The sequence below is a fragment of the Pseudopodoces humilis genome, chromosome 1, assembly GCF_049639895.1.
Source record: "Pseudopodoces humilis isolate 2021_Gansu_Grassland_sample_001 chromosome 1, ASM4963989v1, whole genome shotgun sequence".
Classification (NCBI taxonomy): domain Eukaryota; kingdom Metazoa; phylum Chordata; class Aves; order Passeriformes; family Paridae; genus Pseudopodoces; species Pseudopodoces humilis.
In genome coordinates, this window is record NC_142200.1 from 65,521,014 (window position 1) to 65,547,595 (window position 26,582).

The 26,582-nt window shown below is 37.1% G+C and overlaps 1 protein-coding gene across 2 annotated transcripts in view; it reads left to right on the forward strand.

The window, feature by feature from the left end:
- GALNT1 (polypeptide N-acetylgalactosaminyltransferase 1) overlaps positions 1-26,582 on the forward strand; it is an 86,448-nt gene that overhangs the window by 51,798 nt on the left and 8,068 nt on the right. For both annotated transcript variants that reach the window (XM_014256805.2, XM_088061367.1), the window contains exons 5-9: positions 10,912-11,078; positions 16,828-17,035; positions 18,545-18,715; positions 20,145-20,262; positions 21,212-21,392. In XM_014256805.2, the coding sequence (XP_014112280.1) occupies positions 10,912-11,078; positions 16,828-17,035; positions 18,545-18,715; positions 20,145-20,262; positions 21,212-21,392 (845 nt within the window). The remainder of the gene's footprint in view (positions 1-10,911; positions 11,079-16,827; positions 17,036-18,544; positions 18,716-20,144; positions 20,263-21,211; positions 21,393-26,582) is intronic.

Genomic DNA, 26,582 nt, shown 5'->3' on the forward strand with positions numbered 1-26,582 from the left:
TGATCCACTCTGGGCATCCTCTTTCTGTTTCGGCCAAGAAATTTTGCTCCCTTACTAGAAGAACAAAAATGTGAGCTTCTTTAAAAAGTTCTAGGCACTTCTCCAGCTAAGGGAACTCCTCAGTACAAGACATCTACAGAAGCTGGCATCTCTGTTCTGCCAAGTGTGTCCCAGTTGTATTTACAGGTTCATATATATTTTTGTTATTTGGCACAAAATTACTGATGCACACAGACACCTATAAAATCATGGCCATGTGCCTGATTGCTGGTCACTTTGTGTCTGTAACTGGGAACGTTGCACTACTTCTCTTTATCCCAACTCAGTGGCATTTGCTCAACAGAAAAAAATGAAACGAGAAGAAATTTTTTTAACCTGGATACTTCCCTGAATCTGGACTGGGACATGTTAGTGTAACAAACTAATGTAATGGACAAGGCTACAACCTCTGGAGGAAAGCTGTTGCATGGGAAGAAGCAGCTGTGCATACCAGATTGGTTTTAAGCTGTTAATATAATTATTCTTGCAAGCATGTCTTATTCTAGCCTGTGAATCAATCATCAAAGTGGGAGTTGATTCACAGTTGCCTGGAAAATATGCAGCTGTGGGCTTGACGTGACAGCAAAGAGTAGAAGATGGATGATCAGGAACACTAGAGTCTTGCCTTGTTTTTGCTGAGGATGAGGGAGGCGATGAATAAAATAGGTGCCAGTGAGTAAAGTACATGTTCAGCTGTGCCTGTGTGCCTTAGATTGGCGTTCAGGCTGAAGAGTGGAGGGGTTGAAAACATGAAATTTGCACATGTTGTATGACTTGGTTTGGCTCTCAATGCAGTTGGAGGTGACTTCAGAAACTGCTTTGCAAAATGAAGAATGAATATTGTGTTCTGAGGCTGAGCTTTCCAGCCTGAACTCATTAATTAACAATTTGTGGAATATATAAAACTTTTAAGCAGATATTTGTTCCCTGTTGTGAGAATTTAAACCAAATTCTGAGATTTTTTTCAGTTGAAAAAAGCTGCTTAAAACACTCTTTTTTTTTTTCAGGCACAAGCAATCAAGTCTTCCAACAATGAAGGCATGGCTGTGACAGAATGATTTTGTGTTCATGTAGGCTCTGGTGCCCACTGGAGCTTGTGATGCACTGCTAGTAGGGTGTCATATTTTGCAGGCTGATATTTCTTGGAAAGGTGATGAGCTTCCCCAAGCAGACCTGCAGCAAGCAGGAGTATCCACACTCCTTGCATGGTCCTCAGCAACCCTTTCTCCAAGGCTAACAGGCTCTGTACCATTTGGCATGGAAGATCTTACTTTTCTTTTTTTCCAGTTGATATAATTTTGCCAGAATTAAGGGTATCAGGCATCTTATTATACCTCAGTTAGTTCTGCATAGAGTCTGGGATCTTTTAACTATCATTTTCTCAAACTGTTTGTACTCAGGAAGGTAGGTGTGCTGGCATTTTGAGTGCTATAAATCATATTAAAGTCTAATCAGAGTTTTTAGCCAGATGACCCTACATATTTTGAATCAACTGTGTTTAAATCCATACAAATTACAACTTCAGCCACTTTATGGAATAAAGAAAGGTGCATATCTCTGAGAGCTTCATGTTTAACTGGAGCGTTAATGTTGTCAGATTGTTATTATTGAAATGTCTTTTTCTGGATCAAACTACCCTGCTCAGTTCCTGCTGCCAAGCTTTCTTCCACAACTGGGAGGAAGTAGACCAGGTTAAAAGCCATTCTTCTAAGTTACATGTATGTTTTGGAGTTTATGGCAATTATGCTGGTCTTCTTTCTAAGTAAATCTAGTAAATAATAATTCCGACTGATTCTGTCTGATCTTTGGTTAGAAAAAACAGAATTTAAATTTAGACACCATTAATTAGATGATACAATATAATTTTTTTCAGTTACCACAATCTGGTTTTCATATCTGTGCTTTAAAAATGTAATGTTGATTTTAAGTATGACATATGCATGTGAGAATACACTGGAATTCGGATTTTTAGCTTCTCAAAGCAAATTTATTTGCTTTATACTTTAGTATACTATAGTTGAATCAAAATATAACACATCCATAGAATTAACACAATCTCAATGGAAGGAAAATAACTTGAGTAGAACTATTCATAGTAAAACAAATGAAGACACACATGCAAGAGTGTGCTCTGAACTCAAGTGTGATATTTCATGGGTTTTTAAAAAGACAGTACTCAAGGTAGTTGCTTCTATTTGAGGCTTGTGAAAGTGTGGTCTCTACTTAGTTATTTTAATTCAGGAGAATAGCTAAGTTTTATACTACATATAATTTGGTATAAATGTGGACTGCAGATGAAAGAAGTTTTTTCATCATTTTTGTTGATAATAATCTGATGACTGTGTGGCCTGGATGTTCACTGGCTGGATGGACACCAAAAGGTGGAAAAAAGTATGGTTTGTTGATTCAGCAAGCTGAAGCAACATGCACAGCAGCCATATGACTACCAGATCTGGTGGAAAGAAGGGGTTAGGACAAAACTGTAATGGCAAAAAGTGGGTTTATTGCTTTTGGCAGCAGCTCACAGTTGCACTGAATTATGTGGAATGTGGGGAGAAAAGCTTTCTTACAGAACCTGAGCATTAAAATCTCCATAAGGCCATGGGGATTTAATAGCTTCAAAATTTGTGATATACTTTGTGAACTTTGGTTATTCATTTAGCTTAGGTCATAGTAATGTAAAGACAATTAAAAAAGAGCAAAGTTGTCAGCATAAGTGGTGGAAGACTCGGGAGCTTTTGACTCAATCTAGAAATCCAGGCTGTTAATTAACCTGGCATCTGCTGACCTCATCACCAGCAATGTAACTTTCAGCAATGTCATGGAAGTCTGAAAGCATGTGAGGTATTAAAGACTTTAGTGCTCTTTCAAGCAGGAATGTTTTTTCATCTGGCTTTTGTGGTGCCTAGAGCTTGTTACTGACCCCTTGTAGAATCAATGTTTGGAATTGTCCTTGTTCACATTGATTTAGTGAGTTAGCTGAAAGAAATTCTCTATAAACCTTTTCCCTAGAGAAAGCTTAAGGGGGGGGGGGGGGGAGAAATAACATTAAAAATCAGCTTACTTCGTGTAAATTGGGGTTTTTTTGGGTGGTGGGAGGGGGTTACGCTATACACACGCATGCAGAGAGATTATTTATATATACACACCCAGATGTATATGTGCTCAAGCACTTGGCAGTCTCATTCTTAGTTGCAGTCTTCTTATTCATGCTCATCCATTTTGGATGAGCTGCCATATCCTGAAATTTATTCAGATTGTTAGGTCAGGTATGGAAAATAATTGGTCTAGAGATCTTAAAGTTCAATTTCAGTCTCTGAGGACAGAATTGGTTTTACTTCTGTCAAGAGATGCTTTTCTGTGATCGCTTTCAGGATAAGGAAAACAGTTGCAGCTACTATTATTTTTGTGAAGTTCTGCTCGAATTCTGTAACCACAATGGTTTTAAGAACCATTTTGGATTTTGTTTTCAGGGTTTAAGAAGATTTCTACTTGACTCATGAGATAATGCGACCTTTCTTATATCCAAATCTTTGAGGTCAGAAGAAAGGAAAATTTCATACTCTTGATGTCAGGTAAATTATGTAATACTATTGAAGGCAGGTATTAAGCAGGCTGCATTTAAATGTTTAAATAAGGATAAGGGATTTGCCTGCATTCAGGGCACCTGTTCAGAAGGATTAATTGAAGTTGTGATATGAATTATAGAAAAGGAGGCCTCTTTCTATAATAAATTGTTCTGATTTGATTGGAAGAAACAGATTCAGGGGAGTGTGAAGTTTTGTTGCAACCTTATCTGCAGTGCTTTCTCTTTGTTCAGTTGCATGTTAAAGCTGTGGTTGTATGCAAAGTCTGAGTAGTGAAATGTGGTTTGGTGTGTTACGACAGCTAGCGATCCCATATCTCTCAGAAGACTTGCTTTTAGTCCTTTTAGCCGTGTTGCTTCTATATGAAAATTAGTTCTTTATCCAGCTTGATTATCTGCAATTTATAAGCTTGAGATGTTCTTAAAATTTATGTAAAAAGCAGATTGTTTAGCACCCCCTCTTTAATGATATTATGAGGCTGCTGCTTATACTCGGTGATCTTTGCGCATCCCTTCCAACTCGGCATATTCTGTGATCCAGGAAAGACTGTCAGTGTTTACCAAAAAAACACCACGTGACTTGAGTCCTAGTGGTTCTTGATGTAGTGTTTTGACATTTTCTCTGACACCCTGCTCTAGGGCGTTCTCCCTCAGTGGAAATGTAGGTCAGTCTCAGCAGCTTTGGGGTGACTCTCAAAGTCTTTTTTCAAAACTTGTTTTCACCTGTGATTTAAGTAGAGAGGTGATTTTTTGTTGGGCATAGCTGTGCCTCAGCTCTGTTACATTAACTTTATTGCAGGCTATAACTTAAGGCATATGAACAGTAAGCAATGGAATACTGACATTTTATAGCACTGCAGTGATATTCATCAGATATCAGTAATTAAACCTGAAGTTTCATGAGAGGAGTTCAGATTTTCTGATTTTGTTTTCTATCGATCTGGAATTAACTTTTGTAACCTCAAAGGAAAATAAATGTGTGTTTCCAAGTCAAAGGATACTGATGCTTACTTTCCAGAGACTCTCAATATATTTAATACTGAAATGTGTGTTGTATGTACTGCATCAGTAATATTAAACAAATTTATTACAGAGGCTGTGCTATGTACTATTTCCTCAATACTTCAGCTCTAACCTGATTTTCAGCAAGACTTGGATTATTCCTATGTGTCATTGTCAAATTTAAGTCCTGAGATGAAGTTTATTTATAACTGCAGTTTTTATTTATAACTCTTGTTTGTAGTATGCAAGATAAGATTGTACTAAATTTGTAAAATGACTAAACGTGCTTCCCTTCCTGCCCCAATCTGTTGCTAGATCAGCTTTCAAAAATGCATTGGCACTGTGTTATCATGCTGCACGTATGAGCACCAATCTGAGCTCCACTGGGATTTCCCAACTGAGCTGCTCAGTGCACAGGAGACACTTTTACTTGTGTTCCATCTCTGCCCTTTATCAGAGTGCTCTGGGCTGTGTGCACTGGGCTAGAAAACAAGGATTGCATACATGTTTTACTGCTGTTAATGTTTTTGAGCCATTGTAAATTATTGCTGATGACTTGTTCTGTTGAAAGGCTGGTGGGATATGGGAATATAACTGGAAAAAAGTAGAGCAAATCATGGCTCAGGTAGTGTCTGACTGTTAATTTTCATGATTAGGTAACTATCAGTGGCCTTTTTTTGAACAATCCATATTAAAAAAAAGGTTCCAATGTGTATCTTGTTCTCTCATTTCTTCCCTGTGCAGAATAACATGTCGGTAGCATCAGAAGGGGTAGAAATCTGCACTGTAGTACTTTAGAAATTTAGCATTTATTTCTGATGCAGACTATAATTATGGCCTTGTCTTTCTAGAAAATGACCTGAAATGTATTTCATGCTTTGCCTCAGTGAATGAGATTTTCCTCATTGTATCTCACTGCATAAGCATTATGCTAGTATATAACTGATTTCCTAAAAGACCACTTCCTTGCTTGTAGCTTTGTTTGGAGTGTGATTTTTTTAGCCTATGAAAATGTATTTAAGAGCTATCCGAACAGTAAATCCTTGTTTTTCACTTCCAGAAATTATTTAGAATGTCTTTGAGGGATGTGCAGAGAATCACTACTAACAGTGTAAATATATGTCTTTCAAGATTTGCCAACATCACACATGTAGCACTCAATCTTGGGTTTCAGGAATAATTTCTAGATAAATTGATCCATAAATGCAATTTTATAATATTGATAAATTGCCAAGTGCTATTCTGTTATAAGATGGCTGCACAGTTGCAGGGTTGTTCTAATGTAATATTTAGAATGTTTGTCAAAGATGCACCAGTAAACTGAGAGAAGCAGCATGAGGACAGCACAGGTGATGTCCCGGGTTTCTCGAGTCTCTGCGTGCCTGGCTGTGGCTAGAGTGGGTAACTTTTTTTATCTCTGAGTTGGACACTGAGGAGATCAGATAGGTATCAGAAGAATTTCACCTTTGCTTAATTCAATTAAGGCATCTTGTAGGATCATCTGGTAGATTTCTTCTCTCCTTGCAATAGCAAAGTACATTTGTTCCCTTATTTCCTCACTGGTGTGAGAGAAGAGAGGCTTCCAGTTCTGCCAGGTGTGGAGAAGGATTGAGTGTGTGTGGTTATGCTATAGAAAGTGCAAAATGAAAACTTGTCTTCTTTGCCTGCAAGTTTGTGCTGAAGCAACAATTAAGCTCTGAGATTTAATGGCTTAATTTTATTTGGACATAGTTGCCTTACTTGTTGTCTCTTCTGGTTATTTTTGTAATGTCTCCTGTGGACTATTTGTACTTTGGGCTGAAAGAGAATGTAGGAAAGCAGTTTATTCAGAGGCTCTTCAGATGCATTTGAAGTAGCATCATGTAGTTTTCAAGTGGTTATGCTTAATCCATTGAATAAAATTCCCTCAGATTTTTTTTTTTTCTGAACCTCTCCCTGTGTAAAATCTGAAGAACTTATATGAAATATTCAACTTATACCTTCACAAAGAGTCACAATAATGAATAGCAAAACAAAACTCATAGTACCTTTTAGCCTTTCATTTAAAAGGCTTTTGTAATGGATTTAAAATTTTAAATTCTGGCTACAGGGTGTAAGGTATAACAACATCTATTTATTTTGCTGTCGTTGTTCTTCTTTAGCATTGTTATAGATAAATGCTAGGATCTGTCCACCTTTCTTTGCTTTTTGGTCTAGTAAACTTGATTTCAAGTTATAACGTATTCTAACTTGTTACACTGCTCTGTGTTCTTGGGGAGATGTGAACTAACTGTGTGGTTGGAACAAACTGGGCCAAACTATTCTCATAGAAGCATGGAATGGTATGGTTTGGTTTGGAAGGAACCTTAAAGATCATCTAATTCCAACCCCACTGCTGTGGACAGGGACACTTTCTCCTAGACCAGGTTGCTGAAAGTCGCATCCAGCCTGGCTGTGAACACTTCCAGGGTCATCCACAAGCTGGGCAACAGTGTCTCCTCACCCTCACAGTATTTATTCCTATTATCTAATCTAAACTGACCAAATTTCAGTTTAAAGCCATTCTCCCTTGTCATGTCATTTTGGACCCTTGTAAAAAGTCCCTCTGCAGTTCATTTATACCCCATTTAGGTCCTGGAAGGTGCTGAAAAGTCTTTCCAGAGCTTTCTCTTCTCCAGCTCTCTCAGCCTGTCTACATAGGAGAGGTGCCCTCTGATCATCTTTGTGGCTTTCCTCTGGATTTGCTCCAGCAAGTACATGTCATTTTTATTTTGAAGGCCCTAGACCAGACTGCAGTACTCAATATTATGAATATATGATGCAAGATTGCAAAAAGATGAAATTCTGTGAAGGGTAAGTGTGAGCATCTTAAAAAGGTCAGAGCAGAGTCATGTCTTTATAGCCCTGTGTTTGTAAAACAGCTTAAAAAAGCATAGGTGCTAAACTTAATTATTTTTTCTCACATCTGATTTTAATGGGGCATTAAAAATATTTCATAATTCTAATTCTATTTCCTATGTAATTTTCCACTTTATTTCTGTTGTGGTTTGACCCCAGCTGGCAACTAAGCCCCATGCAGCCACTTACTCACTGCCCCCACAGTGGGCTGGGGGAGAGAATCAGAAGGGTAGAAGTGAAAAAACTTATGGGTTGAGATACTCAGTTTCATCAGGAAAGCAAAAGCCTCACATGCAAGGAATTCATGTACCACTGCCCATGGGCAGGCAGGTGTTCAGCCATCTCCAGGAAAGCAGGGCTCCGTCACCTGCAACAGCAACTTGGGAAGACAAACACCATCACTGAATCACACCATCACATCATATTTTAGTAATCTGGCCTATTCTTTGTCTTTAGGTAATAGGACAGAAATCTTTGTTTCTATTTAAAATATATGACTTTTTGGGGAGTTTCCACAATCTAAATAATATATGGAGTCACATTAACTGAGAGTTTGCATAGTGAATGCTGTAGATTAAGGAAAGAATGATGCATTCCATGAGGAGTAGACGTTCTCAGCTGCTGTTTGGAGTCTTCATTAAATTACTGGAGATGGTATGCCTTCCTAATGCTATGCACTCAATTTTAAAACTGTTTGAGGCACGATCCAACAAAAGGAACATAACGTATTAGTAGCTCATTAAAATTCAAATTGTCCTTAATTCATAGCCTGTGTGTCATACCCCTCATGGTTTTATTCTGCTTCTAATGTTGCATAATTTGGTTGAAGCTAATGCTTTATTTTAAATTCTATAGTACTCCTTTCTGGGGTAATTTGCTTTCAAATGAAAGACAAAAAGAATTCTTAATTTAAATGTTTGTTAATAGAATAAAACATGAGGTTTCCTCAGAAGGCTAATGTCTAATCATGGGCATCAAGTGTTCCATTTTATTTGTCTTATGTTCAGCAGCAATATATTCCTGAGGGGTGGAAGGGAGGTACTGGTGTTTTCAAAATTAAAACCAGGAGGTTTTATTTGTATGCATTCATTTCAATTTGCACACATATAGCTAAAAGGTATATATAGAAGGGCAGGTAAAAGAAATATTAAAAGCCAGGTCTCATATTTCCAACCTTTAATTTGTCTTGCCTGCATCAATGAATCTTTCCAGAATAATTCCATACTGAATATTCTATTAAGAATGGCATTCAAAAATATCAAGCCAGTTTTTTTATGAAACCACCCCTATGTTACGCCTGGCAGCCTTTTTTATATGTTGATAAACAAGTGTTGTGGGTAAAACCCAGCCAGCAACCGGGTGCCAGTGTAGGGTCACTCCTAAACTGTTACCCCAGGAAGGGCTGATCTCTGGGGGTGAGAATAGACATGCTTCATTATGGCAAGGTGAAGATTCACCTTCTGCAGGGCAGAGCAGGAGGAATGCCTTGCAGTGGGGAGGGGAGTTCCTCCCCAGAAAATTCCTGTAAGCCTTCCTGTTAGTGCTAAAAAGTTCTCCCTCTATGACAGATCTCAAATGTTTTGATATAGTCATATTTCAGACAGTGTAATGCTGTATAAATATTGTAGTCCCTGATCACTTGGCTGATGTTTATACCAGTTCATTGATTTGAGCTCAGAAAAATAAAATCTTCCGTAAAACCATGATAAAAGGTAAGGCTGAAGATGAGAGATTTTATACTATAACAGTAGATTCTGTGGCTATCCCAACATGATATTCCTGCTGAATGACACATTGTTACTGCTTTTTATAGAAGAAGCCTGCTAACAGGCTTCTCTCGACTTTTTTACAAATATTCTTCCAAAAAGTAGAGGAGCAATTGGTGGATTTGTATTACTGTTGTAGCTGAAGGTCTACAATCAGAGACTTATTTTCTGGTCTAGGAAGCAGTGCAGCAGAAGGAAAAAAACATTTTGGGTTTAAAGTAGCAAAGTAGACTGAACAAGTGGCAAACATGGAGATAAAATTATTTGGCTTATGATTGAATTTTTCATCTGAAATTCATAGTGTTTTTGTGAAAAGCTATTTTATTTTTCAAGGGATACCAAAGAAGTAGCTTTTTCAGTTGGCATGCTTTGCAAGCTTTTGTTTTTTTTATGTGAAATAAATCAGGATAACATAGGGATATACGGAAGCTTTTCATAAAGATTTTATAATGTTCAGTTCAGTATGAAGAATAATTAAATTTGGAATAGCTGTATAATAAGTAGGTGTAATGTTGAAGGAAGATAGTGCTGAATCTGACTGCTTCAGTTCTCAGAAATGATTTCACAGAAGCCCTTCCAGGTATTTCTTCATTTGCACCTGGGTTTACTGATCCTTTCTGAGATATCTGTGCATGCTGGGCTTTTGTCACCACCTCAGAGCTGAAATGCTGGTTTGCTGTGAGAGCTGCTCTGAGAAGAGCTCTGGCTTAAAGAGTTATCCAGCAAATAAAATATTGATGTAGGAAGCCTAGTTCTGGCTGACATTCCTGGTGTCACTGTTTGGCATGGTATTGGATGCTGACACTGAGATCCTGTTGTGTTGGCAGGCTGTTCCTTAAGCACTGCTTCTGTGTATTTAGGGTAGAGGACATGCACTCTGCTTCTCAAGCCCTTGGACAGTGCTGCTGTTAGGATGATAGTCCTGAATACTTGTTAATGTATTTTTGTGGTGTTTAGATCAGGTTACATTCCAGTGAGCTGACTCAACAACTTGAGTAAAAGATTTTTTGTTGGACTGGAGCTCCATTGAATATATTTCTTTTTCCACCTCAGTGTTTTCCTTTTGTTTGAGATCTGCATATATCTCTTAAATTTTGATTCTTTAAGGATTAATAACATCAAATCTTACATAAGTATCTGTTATTTTTAAATGTGCAGGAGGAGCAGATCTGTGCAGAGAACACTTACATTTGTGTGGTTATTTTTTTAGAGCAGAATTGGAATTTTTTCAGAATTGTGATCAGTACTTCGTGTACAGTGTATTTATTTTTCTAGAAGACAATGAAAACAATTTGTTTTAAAATAACATTGCAGAACATAAAAATTTTAGCTGCATGTGGGGTTACTTGAAGTGTATGTCATAGTTTACATAAATGCCCTATATATGCTGTTAGGAGAGCTAAACCTATGCTTATGATTTTCCAGGCTAACTTTGGAAAGTGAATATAAATCTTTTAATTTGATGAACTTTATAGCACTTTGAGCATGTATAAAATGTGCACTGTGTGCTCCTTTGTCACACTCTGCATAAAATTGATATATCAGGGATGTTAGTAGCAATACTCGAGAGAGAAACCTCAGACTCGCAGCTCTAACTGAAGGCTTGGCCTTTACAAATACCTGCTCTTATTTGGTTTGTAGGTGTAAAACGAAGGTGTATGCAGACAACCTTCCCACGACAAGCGTTGTCATTGTGTTTCACAATGAGGCCTGGAGCACGCTGCTGCGGACTGTGCACAGCGTGATAAACCGCTCCCCGCGGCACATGCTGGAAGAGATCGTCCTCGTCGATGACGCCAGTGAAAGAGGTGAGGATGCTTAACTTGCTCTTAACTCTTTCTCTTTCAAAAACTGAACCTGACCTGATGTGGGCTTAGCCCTCCTTAGCAAAACACAGCACCTGAAGCAGGGGAAGGCAGAGGGAGCAATGCTCATTTTGAAATACAGATGGATCGTTCTGCACTGAAAGCTGGTGTAACTTCATCTGTCTGGTTACTTTTCTGTTGTCAGCATGGACTTTGTGTTTGCCAGGGGGTTTATTCTATTACAACTTAAGTGTTTTGCATTTAGAATTTTAGCACTTTCATACAGCTTGAGGGTGTTTAATACCTGAATCACCTGGTAATAATGGCAAAGGCAACTCTGTTGCACACATTTAAATTTACTATCCATTAGGCTTGGTGTTCAGAGGGATCAATTTTGGTTATTCAGTTCACGGGAAATTAAAATTCAGGTTCTGTGCTGCAAGGGGTTCCATTTCTTACTAAATAGTGCTCCAGATGAAAACTCTACACTACAGAACGAAACTTGCCATGAATAATAAGCAAAACTTGAAGCTGATTTTTTTTTTAAATCTAATATTATTTAGATTTTAATATTCATGGTATTTTAAGATTAGAAATAAAAATATTCTATATAACAGAACATTTAATTTTGGTTAATAGTTGATATTTGGCTTGCTTTTTGCTTAATATTTCTTGATGGTATGGGTTATGAAGTACTTTTCTTCCTTGTGTTGGTGAATGGAGGTGAGAGGGTAGTATAGGTTTATATAAAACATGTCTATATTTTTATATTGATCCAACCTTTTTTCCCCCCTCTATTTTTTAAAAAATTTTCTATTTGAACCAATACCAAGTAGGCCACTAGAGAAAAAGTCTTGACGCTCACCAGTTGTTAGGCTGTTGCTTGTATCAGAAGGAGTACATGGAAATGTGTCAGACATAGAAGGGTTTTACAGCATGCTGACATCTCAGCCTGTTGCTTCTCATTCCAGTGATGCAAAATTCATGTTTTGCTGTCTATGGTAGATCCAGCTCCAGAGTAAGATGTCGGACTGTTGTCCAGATGACAAGATCAGCCCGAGATCTGTGTGTGTGAAGACAGGAGCTGGATTTGCCCCAAGGAGCCCTATGATACACTAGTTACAGCGGCTAATGGGAGGTTTTAAGATAGTTGGGAACCTATCATGGTTAACAGGAGCTTGTGTAGCTGAAGAGCATTAGAAATGGATTTTTGCTCTACAGCTAAGGTGGTAGCAAGTACACCGAGCTGCTCCTTCAGGCTGTGTGTGTGTGCCTGATGCCTGCTGTGTTAGCTGGCCTGTCCCACGCTGGGTAGGTGTGGGGCACAGATGCCTGTGCAGTAGCCAAGGACAAATCCCATCAGCCAGCTGTGCTCTCACCACTCTGCTTTCCTAAGGAAGCACAGCACACGTGCTCGGATTGTGTTTGCACTTGTCTCTGCTCTTTTCCTCTCTTGGGCACTCCCACTTGCTTTTGCTTTTCCTTTTTTTTTCACTAACTCTAAGTGCTTCTGCTAATTCCAGTGCAATTTGGAAGAAGGAACAGAAGCATTAAATACAATTACATTCTGGCAGTAGAGGAGAAATGCCTATGCAAGGTGCCACAGAAACGTGTTCCAGATTAAATGAGACATGATCAACTTTTGCTTTTACAAAGGCATGACATCAAATTTTTGCTTTTTGCACTTGTGGGTAATTTGTAATTATACTCCTTGATTCGTTGTAGTGTTTTAACCTTTATGTAAAAATTCTACATTTTATTTATCAAAACAGTTCTTGGCACTAATTTAAATCAGTGTGAATTATTATTTGTGACAGGTCAGTTTTCAGTATGACCTAGAAATAAAGAGCAAGCTAATATTAGGATATGTAGACATCATATTACTTATGTTTTGCCTCCTCAATTTATGTTTTAGAAAAAAATCAATTTTAACCTAGCAATACTGTGTCCTCACTATGAATCATAGTATTATAGTCCACTTAAAAAAGCATGTGGTTTTCTCTAGATAAATTTTCTGTTTCTGGCTTTGGTAATAAAAACAATTTAACTTAATTCCAGGCTGAAAGACAAAGCATTTCGTACTTTCTTTGTTGGTGTTACAGAACCTGTTCCAGTATTTCTTTTTGAAGCCTGTGATCTTCATTTCAGATCACTTAGGCATCTTTGTTGTTATTTTCAACACTTACTGAGAGGGTTTTTTTTTTTGTTCTGTTTTCCAAGAACTTGTTATGGTTCCATCAAGCATGCTTTTACATTAAACAAAACAGAAGGGTATGTTGCCTGAAGATGTGAAGGGTTTGTGTTTGCTACTTAAGCATTCTGTTTGTATTGAATTAAAGCAGCGTACTTTTCCAGAAAAAGACAATATTCAGCCTGAGTACTGTATATTGAATTCTAACATCAGAGTAATTTTAATTAGGATAAAGTAAGCATTCAGTCTGGCTGAAGCACACTTTGTACCTGCTACTGTCATGCTCTTAAAAGAATGAATTTGCATAATAGCGTGCATTTATTTGCACTCAAAAGAAACGCATTGGAGAAACAAGACATGTCTGTAACGTTGTTCTCTAGTTACTCACAGAACTGCGATCAGAACTGATCAGAACTGGAACTTTTGTTTTCAAGTATTGATCTTTGGTAACTAGTTTCGAAACAGTTAACAGGAGAAATCAAGATTAGCTGGTATCTCAAACTAGGTCAGCACCCAATAGCCAAGTGTGGTGGGTAGATTGCATCAGGATAGGCCACATCCACAGAACTTAGCTACAGAGATACAGGTCAAAGCAATGTGACTGCAACTAAACCCTGCCAATACTTACAAAAATTTCCATACTTCTTAAAAAAAATGTATAAATTATAAATTTATAGAAAAACATTTTTGCATGCTTATAAAAATGATAGACTTGTGTTTTATTGTAGTTTATTAAAAAAAAAGGGGTTGAAAACTAATTTTTCATTTATATTCATGTAAGTGTGATTTGGTAATAGAATTGGTGAGGTATTTTTCAACTAATGCACCTAATTTACTTGAACTGAATACATTTGCTCTTTTGGCTTCCTTAGTTCTGCTGCTTCCACAGAAGATGCCTCAGTCCTAGGTAAAACTATGCATCCTTTTGACAGAGAAAAGACTTGAAAATAATATCTACCACAAAGAGTTGTAGTTATACCTAAAAAACTACATGAATACATATTGCTCTAAATTAGAAGTATTGTGGAGATTTTTTTTTTAAATATTATCAAACCTTACTCTGTTGGAAGTGTATGAAGCAATGCTGAAAAATGAGCTCTAATCCTGGGTCACTTATAAGCAGTTGACTCTGTACTGCATTAAACTTCTCATCGCAGTGTTCAATATAGAATTTAGTATGACCAATAGGCTTGTATAAAAAATAATCTCCATGCCTTTATCCTGATGTTTCTTGTAGACCAAAATGTATTACATTCATTAAAAGATTATTCAAATTTTTTTTGTCTTTAAGGGAAAAAAAAAATAGGTCTTCCCTTACAAGAAGCTATTAGTAATTTCTGGATGAATGACTAATCAAAAAATCTAGATTCTTGCTACTTGAACAAAGGGAGCAATTTGTAAGGGATGTGCACTGCTCTTAGTGAGCGTGTTCTGGAGGGAAAATAGCTGCTTAGATTTGAGCATTTTACCCTAACTGCTGGTAGCAGAGGAACTTGGAAATCTTGATGCCTGAATTATTTACTATGCTTTTATAGGGATGAGATATCAATCTTTATCTTTTCTGCATACTTTGCTGAAGTTCTAGTGATATTTTAAGGACACAGTTACTGGTCTGTCACAATGTTTTGTTTCTGGGAATAGTCCATTCTGAAGTTTTGAACAAGGTGATAGTTCATAAGAATGTTCTTATGGACATGGTTAAACATAGGAGAAGGACTTTTCTTAACCTTTTCCCCTCTGTAGTGAAAACACTACACACATCTCTGATTCTTTCTTAGAGAAAATAAAGTTAAAACACTTGATAAATTGAAATTTTAAATATTTTACTGAAAAATATAGGTAGGACTCAAGATTTTCATATGCAATACATTGAACATGACTTTCTGTAATGTAAGTTTGTGTTTTATGCAAGTTCTTGACTGCCTGCAGTTGTATTATTGCAATATTTCTCTTCCCCTACCAGAATTTTACTATTCTGCTAATGTAACTACTTTCAAGAACCAATGTCACAGCCCATATTCATTCATTTAAGTTTAAAGTCAATGGAACTTCTTTAAAAGCTCATCAGTACTACACCTGAAATGTGCAGAGAAACATGTTGATTTGTGACTTGCTCATCAGATGGTGAGCATAGAGAGAAATGCTGTGCACTCTCTCTGTGTTTATCATGTATACATTAAAGCTATAAACATTGCCATGATACTAGTTCTTTTAAAGTAGTGGCTTTGGAAAGCTACACTGTAAAGAGATGAGACTATATTTGCTACAGACTGAGTCATCATTTCTGTGCTCAACCCCAAAAACCTTGAAAAAATGTTCAGATATGTACACTTGGTTTGTACTAAAAAACGTATTAATTGGAGTCTCTGTTCATATGCAAAATGAGAATTAGCTTGCTTTGAGTTTCTCTGGAGACAAATATTTAGATGTGTCAAACTCTTATGTACTTTTAGCACAGTTTAGCTTTCAAGACATGTCAGAACTTATTTCTGTGGGTTTTTGTGGCAGTCTAACAATGCACAGAAAAAATGAGAAGGCAATTAGAACTCATTCATCTGGAAAAGTGGTAAGGAATGGTAATCACCTTCTAGTCAGCCCTGCCTCATGAGGTTTACAAAATAGTGCCGAGCTTCCCCCCACCCCTCCAGTGTCACACTTATTTTTGTATGAGGTACTTTCTACCATAGGTAGTACAACTTCCAACTTCCTTGTGCTTTGGGTGTAGAGTCTAATATTCCATAGCTGTGCAATAGAACGATTTTGCCTTTTTTCCACATTTAGAAACTGTGAGTTATTGCAGAAGTCTGTTTCTGTGACTGTCCATTGCATTCTTCCTCACTTCTTTGTTCTTCCTTTGCCATCAATCATCACAAACAACTCTTTGCAGTGCAAGGAATTTTGAGTCTCTGGGTGTATGGTAATTCACTGTTATATTTTAAATAACTTAATTCTTCATAATTCATGCTATGTTGAGATTTGTTGGTGTTACAGATTCTCATTTATGTATAGCTTATTGTCTTTTTTGGGGGGGTGTTATAATCTAATAGAAAAAATATTAGCCAGAAAACCCTGGAGAAAGCACAATTGAAAAATCAGTTTGATTGTGTTTTAAACTTCTCACAAAGAAATTATCTCTAAGTTGCATTACTGTAGGAGGCAGTTCATTATGTTTAGCTAGTCAAACCATTTCTGTATTTCTTTGGTAGAGAGCTGTTATGTCCAAGAGCAGTTATGCATGTTTTTGAAAATAAGTATCACATCTTCTCCTCTGTAAAAACTTGCAAATACCATCTGGGTTTTGTGTAAGCATTCTACTCTCTCTTACTTTTGGTGTTTTCCATTATGAATAAATAAAGAGGAGGAAGAACTTCCTGTGCTATCAAGTGAAACACTGGGGAGATGGGGAAAGGAGTATTATGAACTGTAGGGGAAGCTAGCTGAGAAAGTAGAAAAAGGATGGACAAGAACAGGGGAAATGTGTCTTAATTCAAGTCTCTTCCTTAAAAAAAAAAGCTGAACTATGTGACTAACAGTTTTGACGCTTTTGATCATTCTTTACAGACTTCTTGAAAAGACCACTGGAGAGTTATGTGAAAAAACTAAAAGTACCTGTTCATGTGATTCGAATGGAACAGCGTTCTGGATTGATTAGAGCAAGATTAAAGGGAGCTGCTGCTTCTAAAGGCCAGGTCATCACCTTCTTAGATGCTCATTGTGAATGTACAGTAGGCTGGCTTGAACCTCTGCTGGCAAGGATCAAAGCTGACAGGTAATTATCCATCTATTCGCCCATGTTGGGTTTTTTCACTTATTAAGAATTTTTCCAAGTATTACGAAATAGCCTGCAAGCGAATATCTTCTTTCTGAAGAGCTGAATAAATTCTCATTGGTGTAAAGATAAAAGGCTAATTTAGTTAAACTTTTAAAAGTAAAACTCTGTTTCAAGTGAAGCCCATATGGGGATGCATGGAATAATGTGTTAAATAGCAGGAGCAATGAATGAAATTGAGGAATTAAGGGAAATGGAGGTCTTCAGTCTGCAGCTTGGCCTATTCCTTCAAGAATTTGGGAAGACATTCTTGAGAAAGAAATCAAGCCCTGATCTCATGTAGCACCAACATCATGAACAAGAACTATTTTCAGACTCTCATTGTGATTTCTTTATTACATAATGGTTTTGATTGTGGAAATCTGGGCTGTGTCTTGGTCTTCTGGGATGTGTTTTCTAAAGTTAGAATAATTACTAGATCAGGCTGATCTACACTTATAGATGTGATGGAAAATGTGTTGGGGACGAAAGTGAGAGAATTGTCTGCTTTATAAAATATTCATGCATCTGAGCAGCAGTTGTGCACTAGTCTGCCAGTAGACAGCATATTAAATAGAATAAAATATGGTGCTAAAGATCCCTAGCTTTTTTATTGTTATAGATAAAAATCACACTTAAAATGTGATGTTACAGAATATAGTGTTACATGATGAATAAGCTACAAATATTGAAGAATCTTTGTTCAGTACTGTGCAAAGACAAAGTAAACTTTGTTATCATTAATAAGGTTTTGTGAGACTACAGTACATACACTATTACAATTTGTACAAATATCTCTACTTAAGTCTTTTGAATTCAGTTGCAAGCAACCTCTGAATCGTTTTACAGAGCTTCCCATGAGAGGAAGACTGCTCTGAGCATGGTTACTTAAGTGTCTTTAAGGTGATTAGAATTGGTTTCTCTGAATATATGTATTAATAATGCCAGGACAGTGGGCAACAAGGCCACTTTGTGTCAACTGTGATGCAGTAGTTGTACATTGTTAACAATTACTATCATCTCTTAGTCCTGAGTGTGTATAAAATACATACCCAAAGTTAATATCCAAATTTTAATTTCAAAACACTCAAGTTACTTTGACCACTCGGCTAGAAACAAGAACCTGTTGTTTTCTGTCTAATCACTCTGTAGCAATGAGAAAGTTGGGATCATTATTTCTGTCTGCAGAAGGATGAATATGTATTACTAATAATAATGCAAATATGATTTAAAAAAAAAATCTGGCATTGCCAAAATTGTATCAGATTTATAATTAGCAAGACAGAATTTTAGTATGTTTCCTGTTAATAATTTATTGAATAATGTTGTTAAGGGATGTTATAAAAATTTCAACTGTATGTGTTAAAAAAAAAAAAAATTAAAAAAACCTCTCAAACATATTATTACCCTTTTGATTAATAGATTTTATTGATTTAAAATTTAATAATTTTGCTTCTTTCATTTTCCTAGGAGGACAGTAGTGTGTCCCATCATTGATGTTATCAGTGATGACACCTTTGAATATATGGCAGGTTCTGACATGACCTATGGTGGATTCAACTGGAAGCTGAATTTTCGTTGGTACCCTGTTCCTCAGAGAGAGATGGATCGACGGAAAGGAGACCGAACCCTCCCTGTTAGGTAATGGGAAATTATTAAATTGGTTAAAATCTTTATGTGATATTTGCTTTTTGTGATAAACATGGAGGTAAGTACTTAAGGTTGTTAGGTACTTCGTGAAACATTTTAGCATCTTTTTTGTCTGGTTGAAGGAGCAGCATGAAAGTTCTTGCATGGATTGGTTGTTGGTAACTTTTGGTAGCAATAAAGGAATCAATCACTCTGTCACTTTGGAAATATTTTTCAGTTCTATGTAGTTGCTGAAGAATTACTAGTTTTCAGAAAGCACTTATGATGCACAAGTTTTTAACAAAGCTTTTATTTTTTTTTAATGGAACCTTATTTTTATCTTTTATTACAACAAAGTAAACTGTATTTTGTAAATATGCATTGATTTTTGGTATATACATGTATATATATATATTTGTATATGTCCATTTATATGCAAACTTTAAGTCTTAAAAGGGGGAATGGGAGGTGAATTTATACTTGGATGTCATGTATGTTTATGAGAAAGGTGATGAGCAAGATAGCTTATGTGTAATATGTACATTTTAACAATTGCAAGTGTACATTTTCTGTCCTTTTCTGAAAATTTGGCATTATTTACTTGCAGTAAAGGTCAGGATCTGGCCTTTGCTGGTTTTTGTTTGTCTTTAGTTTAAGAAATTAAGAGGTCTTCTCACGATATGGGTAATTGTAGTCCCCTGTTTCCTTTTGTGGGGACATGTAAGTTTTTAGTTAGCTTGTGATTTAGCTTGTATTTTGTGTGTCTTTCAGAAAAAGCCCTAAACATTTCAGGAAAATAGCTAGTGATATAAAATCATTTATACTAAAAGTGTAAATAATTTAACTACAAAGTTATGTTATTTGCTTAACGTAATTTACTTATTGTATATTTGTTGTCTAAAAAAATTGAAATTTGGGAGATGTTTCTAAAGGTCTGAGAAACTACTAGCAGACTTTTATTTTTTTGTACCAATAAGGAATCTGTAAGGAAGATCTGGATGTAACCCTGACTGTACAATTTTCCTGTATGACACAATAAAAGTGAAAGCAAGCAGGCTGCTTAATGGCCTCCCAAAACTGTTTCAAGAACAGTTGCCTGAAGTACAATTTTCCTGTGTGAAACTGGTTTCTTCTTTATGAGTTACGAGCATTGGAGGCAGAAGTCTTTCTCAGGAATGACAGCAGCTTTCTAGGGACTGTTTCTCTATCCAGACACCAGTTTGAAGTGAGAAAATAAGGAGAACTGCCACTACCTAATTCCATCTCTGGAAAAATTTGAGCTAGCAAGTACACCAGCAGTAACCGAGTTTGAAATGAAGCTTACTGAGAAGGAATATGTTAGGAACTTGGGAAATAAACAGCCATTATGTCAGTGTAAGTGTGAAATATATCTAAGTATGATTTTATAGTGACCTATGTGACTTTTTTTTCCTCCTCCCAGGACACCTACAATGGCAGGAGGCCTTTTTTCAATAGACAGAGATTACTTTCAGGAAATTGGAACATATGATGCTGGAATGGATATTTGGGGTGGAGAAAACTTAGAAATTTCCTTCAGGGTAGGTAAAACTCTTCAATGCTTTATTTATCATTAATTTATTAATCAGGACAGTGCATCTGGAGTTCTGTAAAACACAGATCTGTTGCCTGCACCAATGTTGCAGCTGGCCCTTCCCTTCCTTGCTAAGTTCCTCCAGCAGAGATACACAAAATCTGTATCTGTCAGTAACAAATACATGATGAATTGTTGGTAGAGCTTTGTGATTAAAAGATTAAGATGGTTATTCTGAAGAATGAGTGTCTTAAAAGGAATTCAGGTAGAAACGATGTTGGGGAGCATCAGTTAAGGGTGATATCAACTGTCCTGGCATTGTTTAATGTGTCAATGTAATGTGAGCACCTCTGTTACAAACCCTCTCTTCTTGCTCTTTCCCAACATCGTGATTTCATGTCTTCATTTGGTTGTGGACCTAACCAGTGTTATTCTCGTTTTTGTTCCTACTAAATAGCACCATTTCCTTTCATTTTACATGTCAGCAAAAAGTACATAGGTGGGATTCTTCTAAGTACTACAGCTTTCTGAATCTGCCATTTCTCAAGGTCCAGGATAATGCTGAAAGTATTTTCAGAGACTTGGGAAGTGTATGGGTACTTTTACATGTAGATTCTGTTTCATAATGGACTGTTTTAGACACCTGTTAGTTCCTGTGATTCATGTGAGCCTTTTCCTTCCTTTGTGGTCATCTTGCCCTGTTCTTTAAAGTAATCTCTGGCTGATGTGGTATTGTTCTGGGGGCTGAATAATTTCATATTCTAAATTGCTTGGGCTTGTGAGCATCTGTAGCTGTTGAGCAGGAAAAAACATGCAGTTCTCTTCCATGCAGTATGCACTTGTTCTAGACATCAGCTAAGGTTGTTTCCCCACCTTGAACAGAAGCAAGTGATTAATGTTTTGGAACTTTTTTTTAACAACTTGTAACTATGCAATAATTGTTCTATCGCTTCCAGATCTGGCAGTGTGGTGGCACTTTGGAAATTGTAACTTGTTCACATGTTGGGCATGTGTTCAGAAAAGCAACACCATACACTTTCCCAGGAGGTACAGGGCAGATTATCAACAAAAATAACAGGCGGCTCGCAGAAGTCTGGATGGATGAATTCAAAAACTTTTTCTACATTATTTCCCCAGGTGAGCAGGTCTTTGGTTATGAGAAATACTTATTAAGAATTAAAATGTTGCTACTACTGGGAAATAACATTTATATAAGAATGTTATTGCTTTGAAGTTTGTTAAGACAGAAGTCACTTAAGGTGTACAAAAGGTAAGGTCTTAATTGAAAAATAATTTTGTTAGCCAGAGATGTACCCTGAAGGGGTTTTTGTTTTGTTGGTTTTTAACATGAATATGGTTTATGAATGAGCTTCCTGTGCAATAGAATTGAAGCTCAGTGGAACATCAAAAAGCTCAGCTGTAGTGCTGAAAATTAGCCATCCAAAATCATAGCGTAATGTGCTGAATTTTGGGCTCTGGCTTCCATGTTGTAAGCATTCTGTGCTGGATACATCAGAAGTGATTTAAGTGAAACCCAGAAGTAGGAGTGGCAAAAGTGAATATCTTCTGTATAGAATTTGTACTTCACTATCTAGAGTATACAGGCAAGTTGCCAATATAATTGACTGATGATATTTATTATGTTTTTTTTATGTGGGTGTTAGCAAAACAAGAGGATATAAAATATGAGAGAAAATTTCCTGTGAACCCAAATTTTCTGAAAAAAATTGAGGAGAAGAAAAGACTGGGAAATAGTGAATTTTTACTTTCAACTACAGGTTATTTTTGTTGTTATATAAAAAGACAAACTTCAGGTAGCAACAGCCAACATTTCTAAATACTTGAGACATTAGACTTTATGTACCAAGTGGTAGTTTTATATGCCACATCTGTTTTTCCAAAGAAATTCCTTTAAAACTAGTATTTGCTTATGACCTGCTTATTAAGCCTACATTAGTATTGACATTTAAAGGCTGTCATACAATGTAATATGAGTCTGAACAGTGTCAAATTTTAGATCATGGGTTTTGCAGACGCTTGTAAGAGCAGCTGACAATGTGGATTTACAGTGGTTTTGTCTTAAAAGAATGCTTTACTCAAATGAGACTGTGTAAGACATTTAACTAAAAAAAATCTTGCTACTATTCAAAGCTTTTTAGGTGAATTCAGAAGCTAACGGCTTATTGTTATTGCTCTGTTATGTAATTAATACAGCATAATGAATTCAAACATGCTCATGTATAAATATTCAGAAAAGTTATATATAAATAAGTGTAGTCTTTTTTGGTAAAGGTTGCCCTTATGCATCCATGTCAAGCTAGATTTTAAAAGGTACAAAGTTGCAGGAAGACCTAATTATAAAACAGAACTAAATTATTTTAAAAATGTAAATTACTTATAAGCCATGATAAGGCTCTGTTACTTTATATATAACCTCTGTATTCCTTCCATTTTTTGTGGTAAGTGTAAATTACAAAAGGAGTTACACTCTTTGAATTTTGTAGTATTGGGGTTTTTTGATGTGGCTTTCATAGCATTTTCATGGTATTACAGAATATACATGCATTCTCCAAAGACAGTAAAAATTCTGAATGGTGAAAGTACATTAAGCAATTCTCTGTAACTGCACTGTATATTTTCTTTTCTTTCAAAGGATGCTTGTCTGCATAATTTGTATGCCAACAGCCTGAGTGATTGTTGGATAGGGATGTGCTCTAGCCAAGCTGCTCTTGGAGCATCTGCACCTGCCTCCTGTCACACACTCTTGTTTGTGTCCCCATGACCATATTGACTGTGCACTGAAGTTCGATGCCAGAAATTTCAAATGTCTCAAGAATAGAATAATATTGTATCTGAATAAGTTGGGTTATTCTGAAATTGATTTGTTGCCTGGGGCTGTGAGGAGAATGCCCAGTAGTGTGGGTCTTTCTTTAGCTCTGATGAAAACCTGTTGTTCAGAGAATGAACACACTAATGTGCTCAGAGCCACTCATACCTCTCACCCCACCAAGTCCATCTAAGTTGTGAGAGCCAGTAGATATTAACTAACAAGGATTACTATTTTTGGAAGTTCACAAACACCTTATTCTTGTAATTCCGGTATCTCCAATCTTAGCAGAGTGTTGCAGAGTGTGACTTTACCCATTGACGACAAATAGCATCAGTACAGGTTTCAATAATCTCTTGTGGGCATTACTTGTTTAGGAACTCAGTGAATCTCTCCTAGCTCAGCTCACTTAGCTTTTCCAGATATCCTTCTAATATAAAAATTTTAATGTATAGTTTTTACAGAATGCTGGTGTAGTTCAGGCAGAACACAGTGTGCAGCCTGTGAAACTTTGCTAGTACAAAAGTGTACTTTCAGTATTACTGTGATACTGTCACACGTCCTTGCAAGGAGCAAGGTGAGGATTTTTGAGCTGATGCTGGTTTGCAAGCCTTGGGTGCAGATGAATGAGGAAAACAAGCAATCCTCTGTGCACCCAGGATTTTTCTCACTAGTTGATATGGATGAAAAAAATTGGATTTTGAAGGAGATAATATACTGACAAGCATCACTGATCCTAGCTAATAAGACATTTGTTTCCTCCTTTATATTTTCTTTTCTGTTCCCCTAAGATAGTGAATCACAGAGGGATTCATTCGGGAAAGCAAATGTAAGATTCTCAGGTAGCTTTCCCACTTCATGTAATCTGTGTTGTTTGGGAAAAAAAGTCTTGCTGCTTGAATGATAGGAACTCAAGAGACTTTTTCTCTATTGATGTAACGTTGTTACATGGAAAGCTGCCCTCTTGAAAAGTAAGCCTGTAATCCTTTCCTTCTTTTATACGTAGAGCCCAGTAGAAACTTCTACTTGTCTTGTTTTAAGCTCGTGTGCATTTTAGAAGCCTGTTTAGGAGCGGCTAGGTACAGATGGAGGTTGGGCAGGAACTTGTTGCAGCTGCTGCTCAGCCAGAACCAAGCCTGTCCCTTTGCAGGCAGCAGCTCTTCTCCCCAGCAGTGCAGGCACTGGCTGCAGGCCTTCCTCATTAGCTGGTAGCTTTCCTCGCAGTCAGTCATGTGTTACACCAGGGCCCTGTTTCCCAGACCATTTTCTCTTTGGCTTTCAGAAAACAAATCCAGCATGTGAATAATCTGTTTCCTGGCTCCAGTCGTTCTTTCTGTGGACTCTGCCACTTCTTCATTTCTAGTGCTGGTCATTCATCACTTCCTCCAGGCTAAAAGATTAGGACTGCATAGTGCAGGATGAGAGGCTGATGGTGATGCCTGTCAGGGGAGTGCCTTGCTTTTCATAGCAGGTAGGTAATAAGGGCTTCACCTCCCCTCACTTGCTGATCCTTCATCTGCATCAGCTGCTTCCATGACTTGCTGGATTTGTCAGGGTTATTTCTCCTGGAGGCTGGCTCCCCGGGGTTAAGTTGGGATCTGTGTCAGCACAGGAGGTACAGCAGGAATCTGAAGGTGAGTGAGGGAAAGCGGCCCCATTGGCAGCAGCAGCTGCAAAGCTTTAGGCTGGTCAGCTTTGCCCCAAAGGGTATATTCTGAGATATATTTTGGGATACACCCAGAAGGTGTTTTGGCCTGGGACTAAGAGGGCAGGAAGAAAGCCTGAAAAGACAGCAGTGTGGAATTACCTAAGCAGGAGTCATCTAGACAGAGACGGATGTGTTACCCTGAAAACTGGAGCAGTAGGCCTTGCATCTAATCACTGCATGCCCTGGTCTCTAGCCAGGCACAGAAAGTCAAGGTTCAGTATGTAGAGACTGGAAATGGAAAACATCTATGGTTGATATGAGGGACAGAGGAGGAACTGAGTCCACAGCTGAGAGTGTAGCTAAGCCTGTGCTCAAAGTACATACTAAATGTTTCCATGTGGTTTTGTGTTCAGCTGCTAGTCCCTATTAGCATTAATTGGGAATGCAAAATTAATTTATTCAAATTAATTTTTAATTCTTATTTCTTATGGAATTTCATAATAATAAATAAAAACAAGTTATTTTTATTAGAAGATGAGATATATATTTTACATATATATGTTTAGATGAAATACTTTTTGTACTCTACTTTTGAAAATGACTGAGCAATTTATAATCATGATGATAACAACATGCTATTTTTTTTCAAGGGACTTTAGCATAAATATATTGTCGTACATTATTTAAGTTGGGCAAGGAAATCTTCAGCTCTTGAAATTTTGAGGATGGCACAACTGTTGCAACATGGCTGGTGCTGGTGTGGCTGGATGATTTCAAGAAGATATTTTTTACATTGCCAATATTTATATTTTGAGTATGTCTTTAAGCATGTGTGTGGAAAAAAACGCCTGTGATTGTCCCACAGTTAACAGCAAGCTATGTGACAAATAGAGCCATCAGGGAGGCACAAACTTTTAAATGTAATTAGGGTTGGGGTCAGGGAGGTTGAGGAAAAATATAGTTATGGTCAAATAAAGACAATAGTAGCAAGGTTTTTTAAATACTATTTCTGATTTGTGTGATGAGTATGCCCCATCCCTGAAAATGTTCAAGGTCAGGTTAGATGCATCTTTGAGCAGCCTGGTATAGAGAAAGGTGTCTGCCCATAGCAGAGGGGTTGGAATGAGATGATCCTCAAGTCCCTTACAACTCCAACCATTCGGTTCGGTGGTTATATGATTCTTTCCTAATTCTTTTTTTTTTTTAATGGACCAAAGGTTTGAAAAAACAAGTGGACATGACTGTCTTCCTCACAATGCACATATCTTTTGAATCTGGCAAAATTGTGTCCTCAGAGGAAATGTGGTCTAGTTCATGTTTTGCAGTTTTGTTTTTATTTTGCTTTTCAGCTGAGTCTTTGAAAAAATGTCCAAAACCCCTTTCTAGGGGGGTTATATGTTGGTACTGTTGTGTACACATAAAATTTGGAGGAAGTAATTATTTAAACCTGTACCTAATTTTTTGTATGCTCTATACTTTGCTGCAGTTTTCCTTGTTTTCTTCCATTCTTTTTTCCCCCTCCCCCAAAAGAAATTCCCCATGAGTAACTGGCACTGCACTGGATAGGAAAACTCAATCTGTCTTAGAGTAATAGTGATAAGGTACCAAAAATCTTGGAAACAGAATAATTCAGCCTTACTCTACTCTTCAGTCCATCTGCTAACCTGCCGCTGACTGTAGTCTTTGTGTATGGTCTTCAGGTTGTGAAGACCTGAAATAAGAGAGGATTTTTAAAAACTTTCTGAATAAAAATGGTATGGATGCTAAATCTGAGCCAGAGTGCCTGTATAAATTACAGGCCGCATGGCTCCTCAGGCTTGCCTGAGAAAGTAGTCTGGGAAAAACATGAGAA